This window comes from Hyperolius riggenbachi, chromosome 6, assembly GCF_040937935.1.
Source record: "Hyperolius riggenbachi isolate aHypRig1 chromosome 6, aHypRig1.pri, whole genome shotgun sequence".
Lineage (NCBI taxonomy): Eukaryota > Metazoa > Chordata > Amphibia > Anura > Hyperoliidae > Hyperolius > Hyperolius riggenbachi.
The window spans coordinates 335,505,682-335,518,679 of NC_090651.1; the positions used below are offsets into that span (position 1 = coordinate 335,505,682).

The 12,998-nt window shown below is 44.8% G+C and overlaps 1 protein-coding gene across 1 annotated transcript in view; it reads left to right on the forward strand.

Annotated features, from left to right (window-relative positions):
• LOC137521787 (phospholipase A2 inhibitor and Ly6/PLAUR domain-containing protein-like) overlaps window positions 1–12,487 on the forward strand; it is a 38,854-nt gene extending 26,367 nt beyond the window's left edge. Inside the window, exons 4-5 of the mRNA XM_068241519.1 lie at window positions 7,695–7,835; window positions 12,072–12,487. Coding sequence (XP_068097620.1) covers window positions 7,695–7,835; window positions 12,072–12,265 — 335 coding nt within the window. The 3' untranslated portion in view covers window positions 12,266–12,487. The remainder of the gene's footprint in view (window positions 1–7,694; window positions 7,836–12,071) is intronic.
• Window positions 12,488–12,998: the final 511 nt, after the last annotated feature.

The following is a 12,998-nucleotide window of genomic DNA, read 5'->3' on the forward strand; positions in this document are numbered from 1 at the left end:
TACACATACAAATCATAATATCATCATTTTTTTTTCGCTTCAGTGTCTCTTTAAATTGACATAATTCAGGCAAACACCCCAAGTGCTAAATGCTTCACCCGTGCTTCACTCTGTGCATAAACATGGACACGTCCCCTTTAAAATATAAGCTCACCGGATATCATCCCCCTCAGAATCCAGGTGGGCCTAGCGTATTGATAAAACAGCCAGCAGCTTTCCAACGGTAGGTAAGTCAAAGATTTAATCCAGTATGCTCATAAAAAATGCATGATAAAACAATCATAGCGTAAAAACATTAAAACATGCGGCACTGCACCGCACTATGTTGTGCACTCACGTGATCAGATACACTGCAAGCCTATCGAGCTGATAGCCCAGCGGTGTCACCCTCAATGTGGTTGCCGGGTCCCGACTCCACTTCGGCGCACCTGCTCGTCCTCTCTCACATTCAAACCCGGCCAGCGTTCAACCTCGTGTCCAGTGACATCAGACGCACCTGGCTCCGCCCGTTTCGTCCATGCGGACTCATCATAATAATATTAGTAAGAGCTTTTAAAATCACAAGCGCTTAGAAAAGCTCTTGTAGTGTGAACGAGCCCTTTGGGTGCCCTTCTCCATCCTGCACATGGGATCATAACCACTTCATTCTGCAGCATTAGCTGTTAGAGTTGTTCGTATGGGTAAAGACTAGGGAGGGTTGGAAATGCCTGTTTCTGATCTTGCGCAACTTTGACTTCTGCCAGTGCCCATTTCCGTTTTTCCGATATCCGATTTTCTGTTTTTTTCCAGATTCTCAAGTAGGATTTTATTAGTAGTTTTTTGCATCAGAGAATGAACCCCCCCCCCCCGAAAATCGGAAAGTCTTATAATTGGTCTAAAATAACCAAGGTGGTCCGACTGCGGTTAAACGGATGTCCATGTAATTCCGATCGGAAATGCTGATTACAAATTGGAAATGTGAACATTTTAGTTCTGCGGACTCTAAATAAGCATCCCTAGTAAAGACAGCAATGGCAGCACTGGCTGATTGACCTAGGAAAAAAACGCTTTTTTGGGCCCTTTTCCACTAGCAATCACAAACGCCAGCGATTGCAATTTTTCATTAATTTTGTTATGCGATTGCGATTTTTCATTTATATTGCATCATCCCTCTTAAAATCGTTTCAGAAAGCGATTGCTATTTGCAAATCGAATCACTAGAGTGGAAAATACTTCTCATGATTTCTATGATAAAGCTGTAAAGCTGTAAGCCGTAAAGATAAATTTAGCTGTGCAGTGGGAAAGGACCCTTTCTCCTACTGAGACAGTGATACCATATAGTAATGAATAACAACAGAGAGGGCAATGTTCTGTAGTAAAAGTGTAACATTTATTGGGCAGTTACAACAGAATTGAAGTCTATTATTCACACAAACAATTTATTTCTTCCCCCTGTCCCTACCTAACAACATTAGGAAACAACCATCTACCCGTGATACTCAGTCAGTAGGTCCACTTTACACTCCAGTGATGATGCCACACTGAAGTTTCCTGGTGGGATCTTGCTGTCTTCTGTAGGACATACGTTGTTTCATTGTAGTGGCCAAGCCTACTATAGTTACTTCTGCAAAAGGTCATGGCATATGCACCAATTACTCCATTCCACTGCCAGCTACTGGAGGATGGGTTGGCTGTTAGAAACCCGAATCTCCCTTTGCATTCTGATCAGGAATTGATGGAACTTCAACAATTATAGTGGGGACATGACATTGTTGAACTTATGGGGAAATTCAGGGTTGGGGTGCAAGACATTGCGATAGGAGGAAGAGCTGGCCTGCTTCTCAACTAACCTTGGGCCTTATTCACAAAGCTTTTCTGTTAAATTATCTCACCTTATTTATTAACTCACAATGTATCTCTCCTTATCTTACTGACATAACTCATGGTTTAGCTCTCCTCATTTGACATAACTTATGCTTTATCTCTCCTTATTTGACATAACTCATGGTTTAGCTCTCCTTATTTGACATAGCTCATGGTTTAGTTCTCCTTATTTGACATAGCTTATGGTTTAGTTCTCCTTATTTGACATAGCTTATGGTTTAGCTCTCCTTATTTGACATAACTCATGGTTTAGCTCTCCTTATTTGACATAACTCATGGTTTAGCTCTCCTCATTTGACATAGCTCATGGTTTAGCTCTCCTTATTTGATATAGCTCATGGTTTAGCTCTCCTTATTTTACATAACTCATGGTTTAGCTCTCCTTATCTATTTATCTCATTAATTATCTCTCCTTATTTGTTTATTTCATGCATTAGCACTCCTTACAGTTAAGGTGAAAAATAAGTAACCTTTGTGAATCAACCCCTCTGTTATCCTCCCTATGGGATAAGTGTGGTATTAGGACATCATGATTTGAGGCAGAGACCAGAAGACTACTTGGAGGGTAGAATCCCATGTCCCCCACAGTTTTAGGGTAAACAATGGCCAACACTGGTTGTTTGAATAGGTTCCTGGAGCCGTGCTCCTGTATCTGTACGAGCGAGGCCACAGTGCATAGGAGCAATGACAACTCATAGCACTGAGCTGCTTGTGCAAGGCTTTTTCCTCCGTGCAATATTGGATCCATGCTGCCCTGCAGCCACAAGCTGAACAAGAGCATCAAGAGGCTGCAATGTTAGTCGAGCCCCCATAGGTGCTAGACACACCACATTTGCAGGGTATGTTAACCAGAAGAGTGGGAACAAGAGGAAATTTTTTTTCAAAAAGACCTTGTAGTTTTTGAGAAAATCTATGTCATAGTTGGCGGAAATTTCCGCAAAAAACTGCACCAGAATGCGGAAATCGGCACTTCCGACCATCCCTACCATTCACAATGAATCAGTTTATGTCATATAACTGATGGACGTCATGTTATAACTGAATGGACATATGTGCAGCTCAGTGTCCATGTTGCATACCTATGAAATAGCCGCCAGGGGATTTGGGCGCAGGGTAAAGCCAGTATACAGCTCACCCTGCTCCTGCACAGCGTTAATTACTATTTCCCCTTCAGGTCGCCATAGATGGTGGGTAATGATGTAATTCTGCTTCCAGCTATTGCTAGCAGCCGAATATAGCCGTAATTCCTACTACAGTCTAAAGTGGCAATGGCTGCGCCCAAATATCCTGCGCTGTTTTAACAGCGTTCGTTCATGTTTCCCTATGCGTCATTTCACATTAACCACTTGAGGACCGCCCCCAGCCGATGGGCGGCGGCAAACACCGGGCCTAAACAACCGCAATACGCCCATCGGGGGGGGGGGGGGGGGGTGGCTGCGGGTGTGGTTATGCGGCGATCGCGTCATTCGTGACGCGATCAGCCGCCGGCGACTGGCTCCGCCCCCTTGCGCTGTAACCCGCCGGCCGTTCGGAAGTGCCGGCGGGTTACTAGCACCCGGATCGCCGCTGCCCGTATGTATAATAGGCTTTGTAATGTATACAAAGCCTATTATACAGGCTGCCTCCTGCCCTGGTGGTCCCAGTGTCCGAGGGACCACCAGGGCAGGCTGCAGCCACCCTAGTCTGCACCCAAGCACACTGATTTCCCCCCCCCTGCCCCCTGATTGCCCACAGCACCCCTCAGACACCCCCCTGCCCACCCCCCAGACCCCTGTTTGCACCCAATCACCCCCCTAATCACCCATCAATCACTCCCTGTCACTATCTGTCAACACTATTTTTTTTTATTCCGTAAACTGCCCCCTACTCCCTCCTGATCACCCCCCCCACCCCTCAGACCCCCCCCCCCCCAGGACCCTCCCCCCTGTTTACTGTATGCCTCTATCCCTCCTGATCACCTGTCAATCACCTGTCAATCACCCATCAATCACCCCCTGTCACTGCCACCCATCAATCAGCCCCTAACCTGCCCCTTGCGGGCAATCTGATCACCCAATCACACCAATAGATTGCCCGCAGATCCGACGTCAGATCACCTCCCAAGTGCAGTGTTTACATCTGTTCTCTACCCTAAACACCCACTAATTACCCATCAATCACCCCCTATCACCACCTGTCACTGTTACCCATCAGATTAGACCCTAATCTGCCCCTTGCGGGCACCCAATCACCCGCCCACACGCTCAGATTGCCCTCAGACCCCCCCTTATCAATTCGCCATTGCATTATTTACATCTGTTCTTCCCTGTAATAACCCACTGATCACCTGTCAATTACCTATCAATCACCCATCAATCACCCCCTGTCACTGCCACCCATCAATCACCCCCTGTCACTGCCACCCATCAATCAGCCCCTAACCTGCCCCTTGCGGGCAATCTGATCACCCACCCACACCAATAGATCGCCCGCAGATCCGACATCAGATCACCTCCCAAGTGCAGTGTTTACATCTGTTCTCTACCCTAAACACCCACTAATTACCCATCAATCACCCCCTATCACCACCTGTCACTGTTACCCACCAGATTAGACCCTAATCTGCCCCTTGCGGGCACCCAATCACCCACCCACACGCTCAGATTGCCCTCAGACCCCCCCCTTATCAATTCGCCAGTGCATTATTTACATCTGTTCTTCCCTGTAATAACCCACTGATCACCTGTCAATCACCCATCAATCACCCCCTGTCACTGCCACCCATCAATCAGCCCCTAACCTGCCCCTTGCGGGCAATCTGATCACCCACCCACACCAATAGATCACCCGCAGATCCGACGTCAGATCACCTCCCAAGTGCATTGTTTACATCTGTTCTCTACCCTAAACACCAACGAATTATCCATCAATCACCCCCTATCACCACCTGTCGCTGTTACCCATCAGATTAGACCCTAATCTGCCCCTAGGGCACCCAATCACCCGCCCACACCCTCAGAACGCCCTCAGACCCCAGCCCTGATCACCTCGCCAGTGCATTGCTTGCATCTATTTCCCCCCCTCTAATCACACCTTGAGACACCCATCAATCACCTCCTGTCACCACCTGTCACCCCCTAGCACACCTACCCATCAGATCAGGCCCTAATTTGCCCCCTGTGGGCTCCTGATCACTCGGCCAAACTCTCAGATCCCCCTCAGACCCCCTTCCGATCACCTCCCCAGTGCATTGATTGCATCTATTTTCCCCTCTAACCACCCCGAGACACCGATCAATCACCTCCTGTCACCCCCCTAGCACTCCTATCCATCAGATCAGGCCCAATACAACCTGTCATCTAAGAGGCCACCCTGCTTATGACCGGTTCAACAAAATTTGCCCCCTCATAGACCACCTGTCATCAAAATTTGCAGATGCTTATACCCCTGAACAGTCATTTTGAGAAAGTTGGTTTCCAGACTACTCACGGTTTTGGGCCCGTAAAATGGAACCCCACAAGTGACCCCATTTTAGAAAAAAGACACCCAAGGTATTCTGTTAGGTGTATGAGTTCATAGAAGATTTTATTTTTTGTCAAAAGTTAGCGGAAATTGATTTATATTGTTTTTTTCACAAAGTGTAATTTTTCACTAACTTGTGACAAAAAAATAAAATCTTCTATGAACTCACCATACACCTAACAGAATACCTTGGGGTGTCTTCTTTCTAAAATGGGGTCACTTGTGGGGTTCCTATACTGCCCTGGCATTTTAGGGGCCCTAAACCGTGAGGAGTAGTCTAGAAAACAAATGCCTCAAAATGACCTGTGAATAGGACGTTGGACCCCTTAGCGCACCTAGGCTGCAAAAAAGTGTCACACATGTGGTATCACCGTACTCAGGAGAAGTAGTATAATGTGTTTTGTGGTGTATTTTTACACATACCCATGCTGGGTGGGAGAGTACGGCGATACCACATGTGTGACACTTTTTTGCAGCCTAACTGTGCTAAGGGGCCCAAAGTCCAATGAGTACCTTTAGGATTTCACAGGAGAAGAAATGGAAACTTTTATTTTATTTTTTTTTTGTCACAAAGTGTCATTTTCCACTAACTTGTGACAAAAAATAAAATCTTCTATGAACTCACCATGCCTCTCACTGAATACTTTGGGATGTCTTCTTTCCAAAATGGGGTCATTTGGGGGGTATTTATACTATCCTGGAATTTTAGCACCTCAAGAAACATGACAGGTGGTCAGAAAAGTCAGAAATGCTTCCAAATGGGAAAATTCACTTTTGGCACCATAGTTTGTAAACGCTATAACTTTTACCCAATCCAATAAATATACACTGAATGTTTTTTTTTTTAATCAAAGACATGTAGTAGAATAACTTTCGCACTCAAATGTATAGGAAATCTTACTTTATTTGAAAAATGTCAGCACAGAAAGTTAAAAAAGTCATTTTTTTGACAAAATTAATGCCTTTTTTGATGAATATAATAAAAACTAAAACTCGCAGCAGCAATCAAATAGCACCAAAAGAAAGCTGTATTAGTGACAAGAAAAGGAGGTAAAATTTATTCAGGTGGTAGGTTGTATGACCGAGCAATAAACTGTGAAAGCTGCAGTGGTCTGAATGGAAAAAAAGGCTCTGGTCCTTAAGGGGCGAAAAGACTGTGGTCCTCAAGTGGTTAAATGTGTTTTTACTGATCGCTTTCACCATACACCACTGCTATAGAACAACCGATCAGTTTAAATGCATCCGTTTTTTAGTGTTCAGTGTTATAGGCCATCAAATCATCAAATCATCAAAAAGGCATCCATAACTGAAAAACAAAAATGTTCCTAATGTTCCCAAGGTAATGGTAATCTGACTTTAATATACATTTTATTGAAGAGCCAATACAAAAAAAGTTAAAAACAATTAAACCCAAAAAGCCATGCTCCCAGCGCTAGCGCATAGTTAATTCAGTGAACGGCGGCAGGAGCGATCAGCTGAGGCGTCATGTGGTGACGTCTTGGCTAATTGTGTCCCATGCATGGCCATGCATGGAGCGCATACGCGTAAATAGGACAGGAAGTGGAAACTAGTGAGGCATGGAACGCATATGCAGAAAAAGTGGCATTAGCATGGGAATTGCGGACACCTGTCCACCTCAAATGCTATATATGTTGGGGGTCTTGCATTGGATGCTTACCTGGTTGCTTTTCCATCCGTACTGACACTTATCACGGTGGTTATTGGTTTATTTTTATGGCCTATAATCAGTTGGTTATGCAGTGTTAGCAGGCCCTCAATGTAAAGGTGGGTACACATGTCCAACAAGCGCACAACATGCACACAACAAACCAAACGATCCGACGAACCATACAACCTGCCGAACCGCACGACCTTTACATCCACACGTCTAGATGGCTAAATGGGCCAACTCATTTACAAACTGCGCATGCAAGCGTAATGACGGGCTACGCATTCAAACGACTTGTACATGCATCAACCACATGATATCAGACCAACAGTCGTGTGAGTAGATCTGACAGTTGGAGCGGGAAAACTACTTGTTGTCAGTCGCTTGTCAAGTCATTTGCACGCGTAAATGTGCCTAATTATCGTCCAACAGACTAAAGTCAGATGAAAATCAGGCAGCAGGTTGGTCCGTGTGCACTTGCCTTAAAGCTGCAAAGGACCACGGAGGTCCCAAGGACAGGAAAAGAGTGAAAATCTATCCAGTACTGGCACATACCAAACATTTCTATTTACTTCCCACAATAGCCAAAACTAAAATCGAAAAAATCCTGATATTGGGCTTTAATGCTGTCACTGACAAAACCCCTACTTGTCATCCGCAGTACCTCAAGATAGCACCCGGAGGAATGGACTATCCTGCCGCAGCTGCACCTCCATGGACTCTAACTGGTGCCACACCCCTGATACCATCGAATGTACTGGAGAGGAGAACAAGTGTATTCTGCAGACAGATGTCTACTCAGGTATTCTATAGTGCATACTTATGCACAAAATACATTAAATTAGCCTAGTATTTAAGTGGTCTGGAAAATCTTGAGATCTGATTGGTTGGATGTCTAATGAAGTGGGTTTTTGAGCTACCGTATATACTCGAATACAAGTCGACCTCTTGTATAAGTCGACTCCTATTCAACCCTCTTAAGCTGGAATTTTGTTTTGCTCAAGTATACATCTACCCAGCAAAGTTAATGGCTGCACTTGGGGCTCAGGAGGGGTTAATGACAGCACTGCATACAGTTTTGCAGCCATTAACCTCTCCTGTCCCTTAAGTACAGCCAAAACCTCCTCCTGGCCCCCAAGTGCTGCAATTATTCACTCCCATTCTTGCAGCCCAGTATTTCCTCCCTGCCTCTTTCCTTGTTAATTGTTGCGGCCAGGACATTCAGACCTGTGTTTTATTGGCATTTTCTTTCCTCATAGTATCACTTACCACTTGGTACACTGCTGCAAATGGGAATGTCACTATTAGTACACACATTACTCATTGTGCTCAGGATTACCCGTGACTCGTGTATAAGCCGACCCCTATATTTTTATGAAGCAAATAAGAGCGTAATTTCTCGACTTATACTCGAGTATAGACAGTATTACCATCAATAGCTTTCCCTACCTGTTGTGATGTAGTCAGAAAGGTATAGTGTTAGTCACTCACACTGAGGGATTTTCTGCAGAATGCATGTGACATTTATTACAGTGATATAACGCACACATACTGTACAAAAAAAGAAAATGCCTAATAAAATAAGCTCGCAAGGGCAGAGACCTTCTCCTAGTGTTTCTTATATTGCTGTAATTTACCATATGAACTTGTACCAATCTTAGCGATACCCCAAACTACACATTTACTATGTATGTATTTCTATTTGTACTTGTACTATTGATTGTCATGACTGTACAGTGTCTTGAACTTCTCATGTATATACTGTATGTGCCCCAATATTTGTTTTGTACTATGTACAACGCTATGGAAGATGTTGGCGCTATATAAATAAAAAAATAATAATACGTAACTGGACCAATGTTCCATTTAATGTCTTATGAGACTCCAGTAATGAAATATCAACTTTAGTGATGATCACAGATTTTGCATAATTGTAATTTCACATCGTAATGCACAATTACAATGCAAAATTGTAATGCGAAATCTTGGGAAAAAATCATGATAAATTTTGTATGTAAACGCAATCAGGAGGACCCATGATTTTGCTCCATTTCTGTGTGATTTCATGTCTACTTTAAGAGTTAATAGCACAGCCCCAATACATGCTATCCAGGGCAGTTTCTAGGCTAAATTGCACACAGGGTGAGGGTGTAAAAATTGTGCCCCCTTTCTCCCCACCCCCGTGGACTCAGGAACCCATACTCTTTAGGGACAGTCACACAGCCACAGGTCACAAGTAGATCTGCCTACTTACTAGTGACCAGCTGCTCATCCAGGAGGGAGCAGGGACCAGGAAACCACACAGGCGAAGAGAGCCCAGAGCGCTGACTCCTCCATGGGTGCCGCACACTGACAGCCTGCAGTACCGCTACAGGTGTCACCCGGTGGTGACGTGATGATGACCTGACGTCTGATGCAGGCAGCCCCGGAGGAGTCAAGGAAGGCGATCGCGCTGGTGTTCTTCTTTCTTCTTCCATTTGGCTGCATCACTACGTCACAAGCTCCCTAGAGGTTATGTCCTTCTGCCTGATCCCCCTTCTTCTACTTGCCGGTCTGCGCCCAGGGTGGTCCATGTAGTTTTTGAGATAATCATTTGTGAATATGCAAAAAAAAAATGTTTGCTAAACTGTCCCTTTTGTGAGTTTAAAAAACATTTGGCCTTGGCATTTTTAACAATCAATTACCGTATTTTTCGGACTATAAGACGCTCCGGACTATAAGACGCACCTGGGTTTAGAGGGCAAAAACCAGGAAAAAAAATACTACTAAACCTACTTGCGTCCGTAGTGCAGAAGTGTCTTATGGACCCCCTTCCCATGTCTCTATCTAAGTAACTCTGCCCAGCTACACTAACCATAGCTCCCCCCACCAAATACACACTACACTACACTAACCCTGATGCCTCCCCCCTTCAGCTACACTGTACTACACAAACCCCCTCCCCTTCTCCCCTCCCCCACCAGCTACATTAACTAACCAGTACAAGAATATTGCAGATCTCACCAGTCTGGATGACAGCAGCTTCTTCCAAAAGTAGCTGGGTCCAGTGTGGGTATCCAGGCTGTAAATGCTAAGGAGGTCCGCAGTGGGCTCAAGCAGCCGGTGTTCCAACATTTTAACATACATTGACCGGCATAGCAGCAGCCGCGGTAATGACTGGCTTTGATGTTCTGTCCCTGCATCAGCGCAATCTTAAGTTTCCTAGGGGCATAGCAGGAGCCGCTGTGATCACCGTGTGACTGATGGTTTTCTGTCCCTTCATCAGCGCGATCCAAAGTTTGCTAGCTGCATACCAGGAGCCGCTGTGATGACCGGTGTGGCTTCCATGACATTCTTTCCCTCCATTTGTCCACGCATCTGCCCTGCAGTTTCCTAGTTGCCGATGTGATGATCGCCGTGACTTTGTCCCTTCATCAGCAGCACGATTCTGGCACGGACATACCATAGATCTTCAGCCGCTATAACGGCAATGTCCTCAGAGGCTTCCGTACTGCTTTTACTGGCGCCCTCTCATGACCTGCCACACGCGTGCGCCGGGGACATGGAGTAACACCCAATAAACAAAGCAGTACGGAAGCCTCTGAGGACATTGCCGTTATAGCGGCTGAAGATCTATGGTATGTCCGTGCCAGAATCGTGCTGCTGATGAAGGGACAATGTTACGGCGATCATCACAGCGGCAACTAGGAAACTCTGGATCGCGTTAAAGCAGGGCAGATGCGCAGACAAATGTAGGGAAAGAATGTCATGGAAGCCACACCGGTCATCACAGCGGCTCCTGGTATGCAGCTAGCAAACTTTGGATTGCGCTGATGAAGGGACAGAAAACCATCAGTCACACGGTGATCACAGCGGCTCCTGCTAAGCCCCTAGGAAACTTAAGATTGTGCTGATGCAGGGACAGAACATCAAAGCCAGTCATTACCGCGGCTGCTGCTATGCCGGTCAGAGACACCACTGCGGACCTCATTAGGATTAATTTCAGCTCACAAAAGTCAAGCGGCAGGATAGGTAAAACTGCTACATTCGGACTATAAGACGCAGTAACTTTTTCTCCCTACTTTTGGGGGAGAAAAAGTGTGTCTTATAGTCCGAAAAATACAGTATCTCAAAAACTACAATGTCTTTGACTTTTTCCTCCTGTTCTCCTTAACATATGTAGCAATTTTGGTGATGATAGTATTGTATGAGAGCTTTGCTATTTACCACTAAATTTGGCATAAAATAACACAAAATTACGAATGGATTAAGCAATACTAACATATTTTTCAGACTATATGATGCTCATGATCATAAAACGCACCCAAAATGCTTCCATTAGGGGTACTTACGTGATTGCTGGGATATCTGAGCATATGATTATTAGTTCCATAGACCAAATAACCACACCCAAATGTCCAGTACCCCTAACAACCATGTCCAAATGTTCCAGTGCCCCAAATAACCACACCCAAATGTTCCAATGCCCCAAATAACAACATTGAAATGTCCAGTGCCCCTAACAGCCATGCCCAAATGTCCAGTGCCCCAACAGCCATGCCCAAATGTCCAGTGCCGCTAATAGCCATGCCCAAATGTACAGTGCCCCTAAATAAACATACCCAAATGCCCAGTGCCCCAAACAATCACGCCCAAATGTCCAGCATCCCAAATAACCATGCCTAAAAGTCAAGTGCCCCTAATAACCATGCCCAAATGTTTTGTGCCCTGAATAATCATCCCCAAATTTCCAGTGCCCCGAATAACTTCACCCATTTTCCAGCGTCCCAAATAACCATGACCAAATTTCCAGTGCCCTAAATAATCACGCCTAAATGTCCAGAGTCCCATCTAACTATTTCCAAATGTCTAGTGGCGCAAATAACCACACTCAAAAATGTCCAGTCCCACATAACCATACCCAGATTTACAGTGTCCCAAATAACCACACTCAATGCCATGTGTTCCTAATAACCACTCCCAAGGTAATAATATTTCGTGGTGATCTGTATTTCCTAAAACCTACGGAAAGTATACACTTCTTTTTTATCTCTTGCAGGAAAAAAGGACAGCAAGAATGCTGTCCGAGGATGCGGCACCAAGGCAGTCTGTGACATCGGAAGTCAGAACTACAATTTTGGACCCGTCCAATTGAAACGGGAAATCACCTGTTCAAACAATGGTCGCAACCTCCATGCCAACATATTGCTTCTGGGAATCGGTGCTTTGCTGGTTTACACACTGCTACTTTAGGCACCACTTGCTCATCAAGAGTTCTGTACTGTACCACTGTTCTCACTAGTCCACATCGCTCTATGTGTAAACACTAGGAGCACAATGTTGGTCGATGTATGCTGTTATTTTTCCCCCATTTCCCAATGTCTGGCACTCGAGTGCATGAATCTGATATCAATCCGCTATGCATGAACCATGCTTACATTACAGGTTGCAAATGAAAGACATACTACAATGGCACTTATGTGACCTTCAGATGTCTTGTTTTCGTTTTTAATCTCTTGAAATAATTCATGGTTCTAATAAAGTGATTGAGCTTGCCAACATTCCATCTTGAAATCCCAGGACGATTTATTGGCCTCACCAATCTGTTTGAACTAGACTTCTGGTGTGACCATGTCCAACTTTAACTTTATTCAGTTTTGGATACTGTCCAGACCAAGACAGGTTAAAGTGGAGCAATTGGCAAGTAAAGTACATGGGTTTAATCATTTGAACAAAGTGCAATAAGTAAAATTTTGTATGGAAATATGTAGAATGTCTAGCTAACCAAGCCTAGTAATTACTAGCAGGCTGAAGCCTGGAATTCAATATGTCCCTCATCTCTAACATCATCTATTGAGTACCATAGCATTGAGGTAATGAGATTGTGCTTAATGAGTATCGAGGAAGCTTTGCACACCTTCACGTATACACATGGACATCTCACCTGCCTAGACATTAGTGTTTGAACTGAGGAAACCATCTGAGC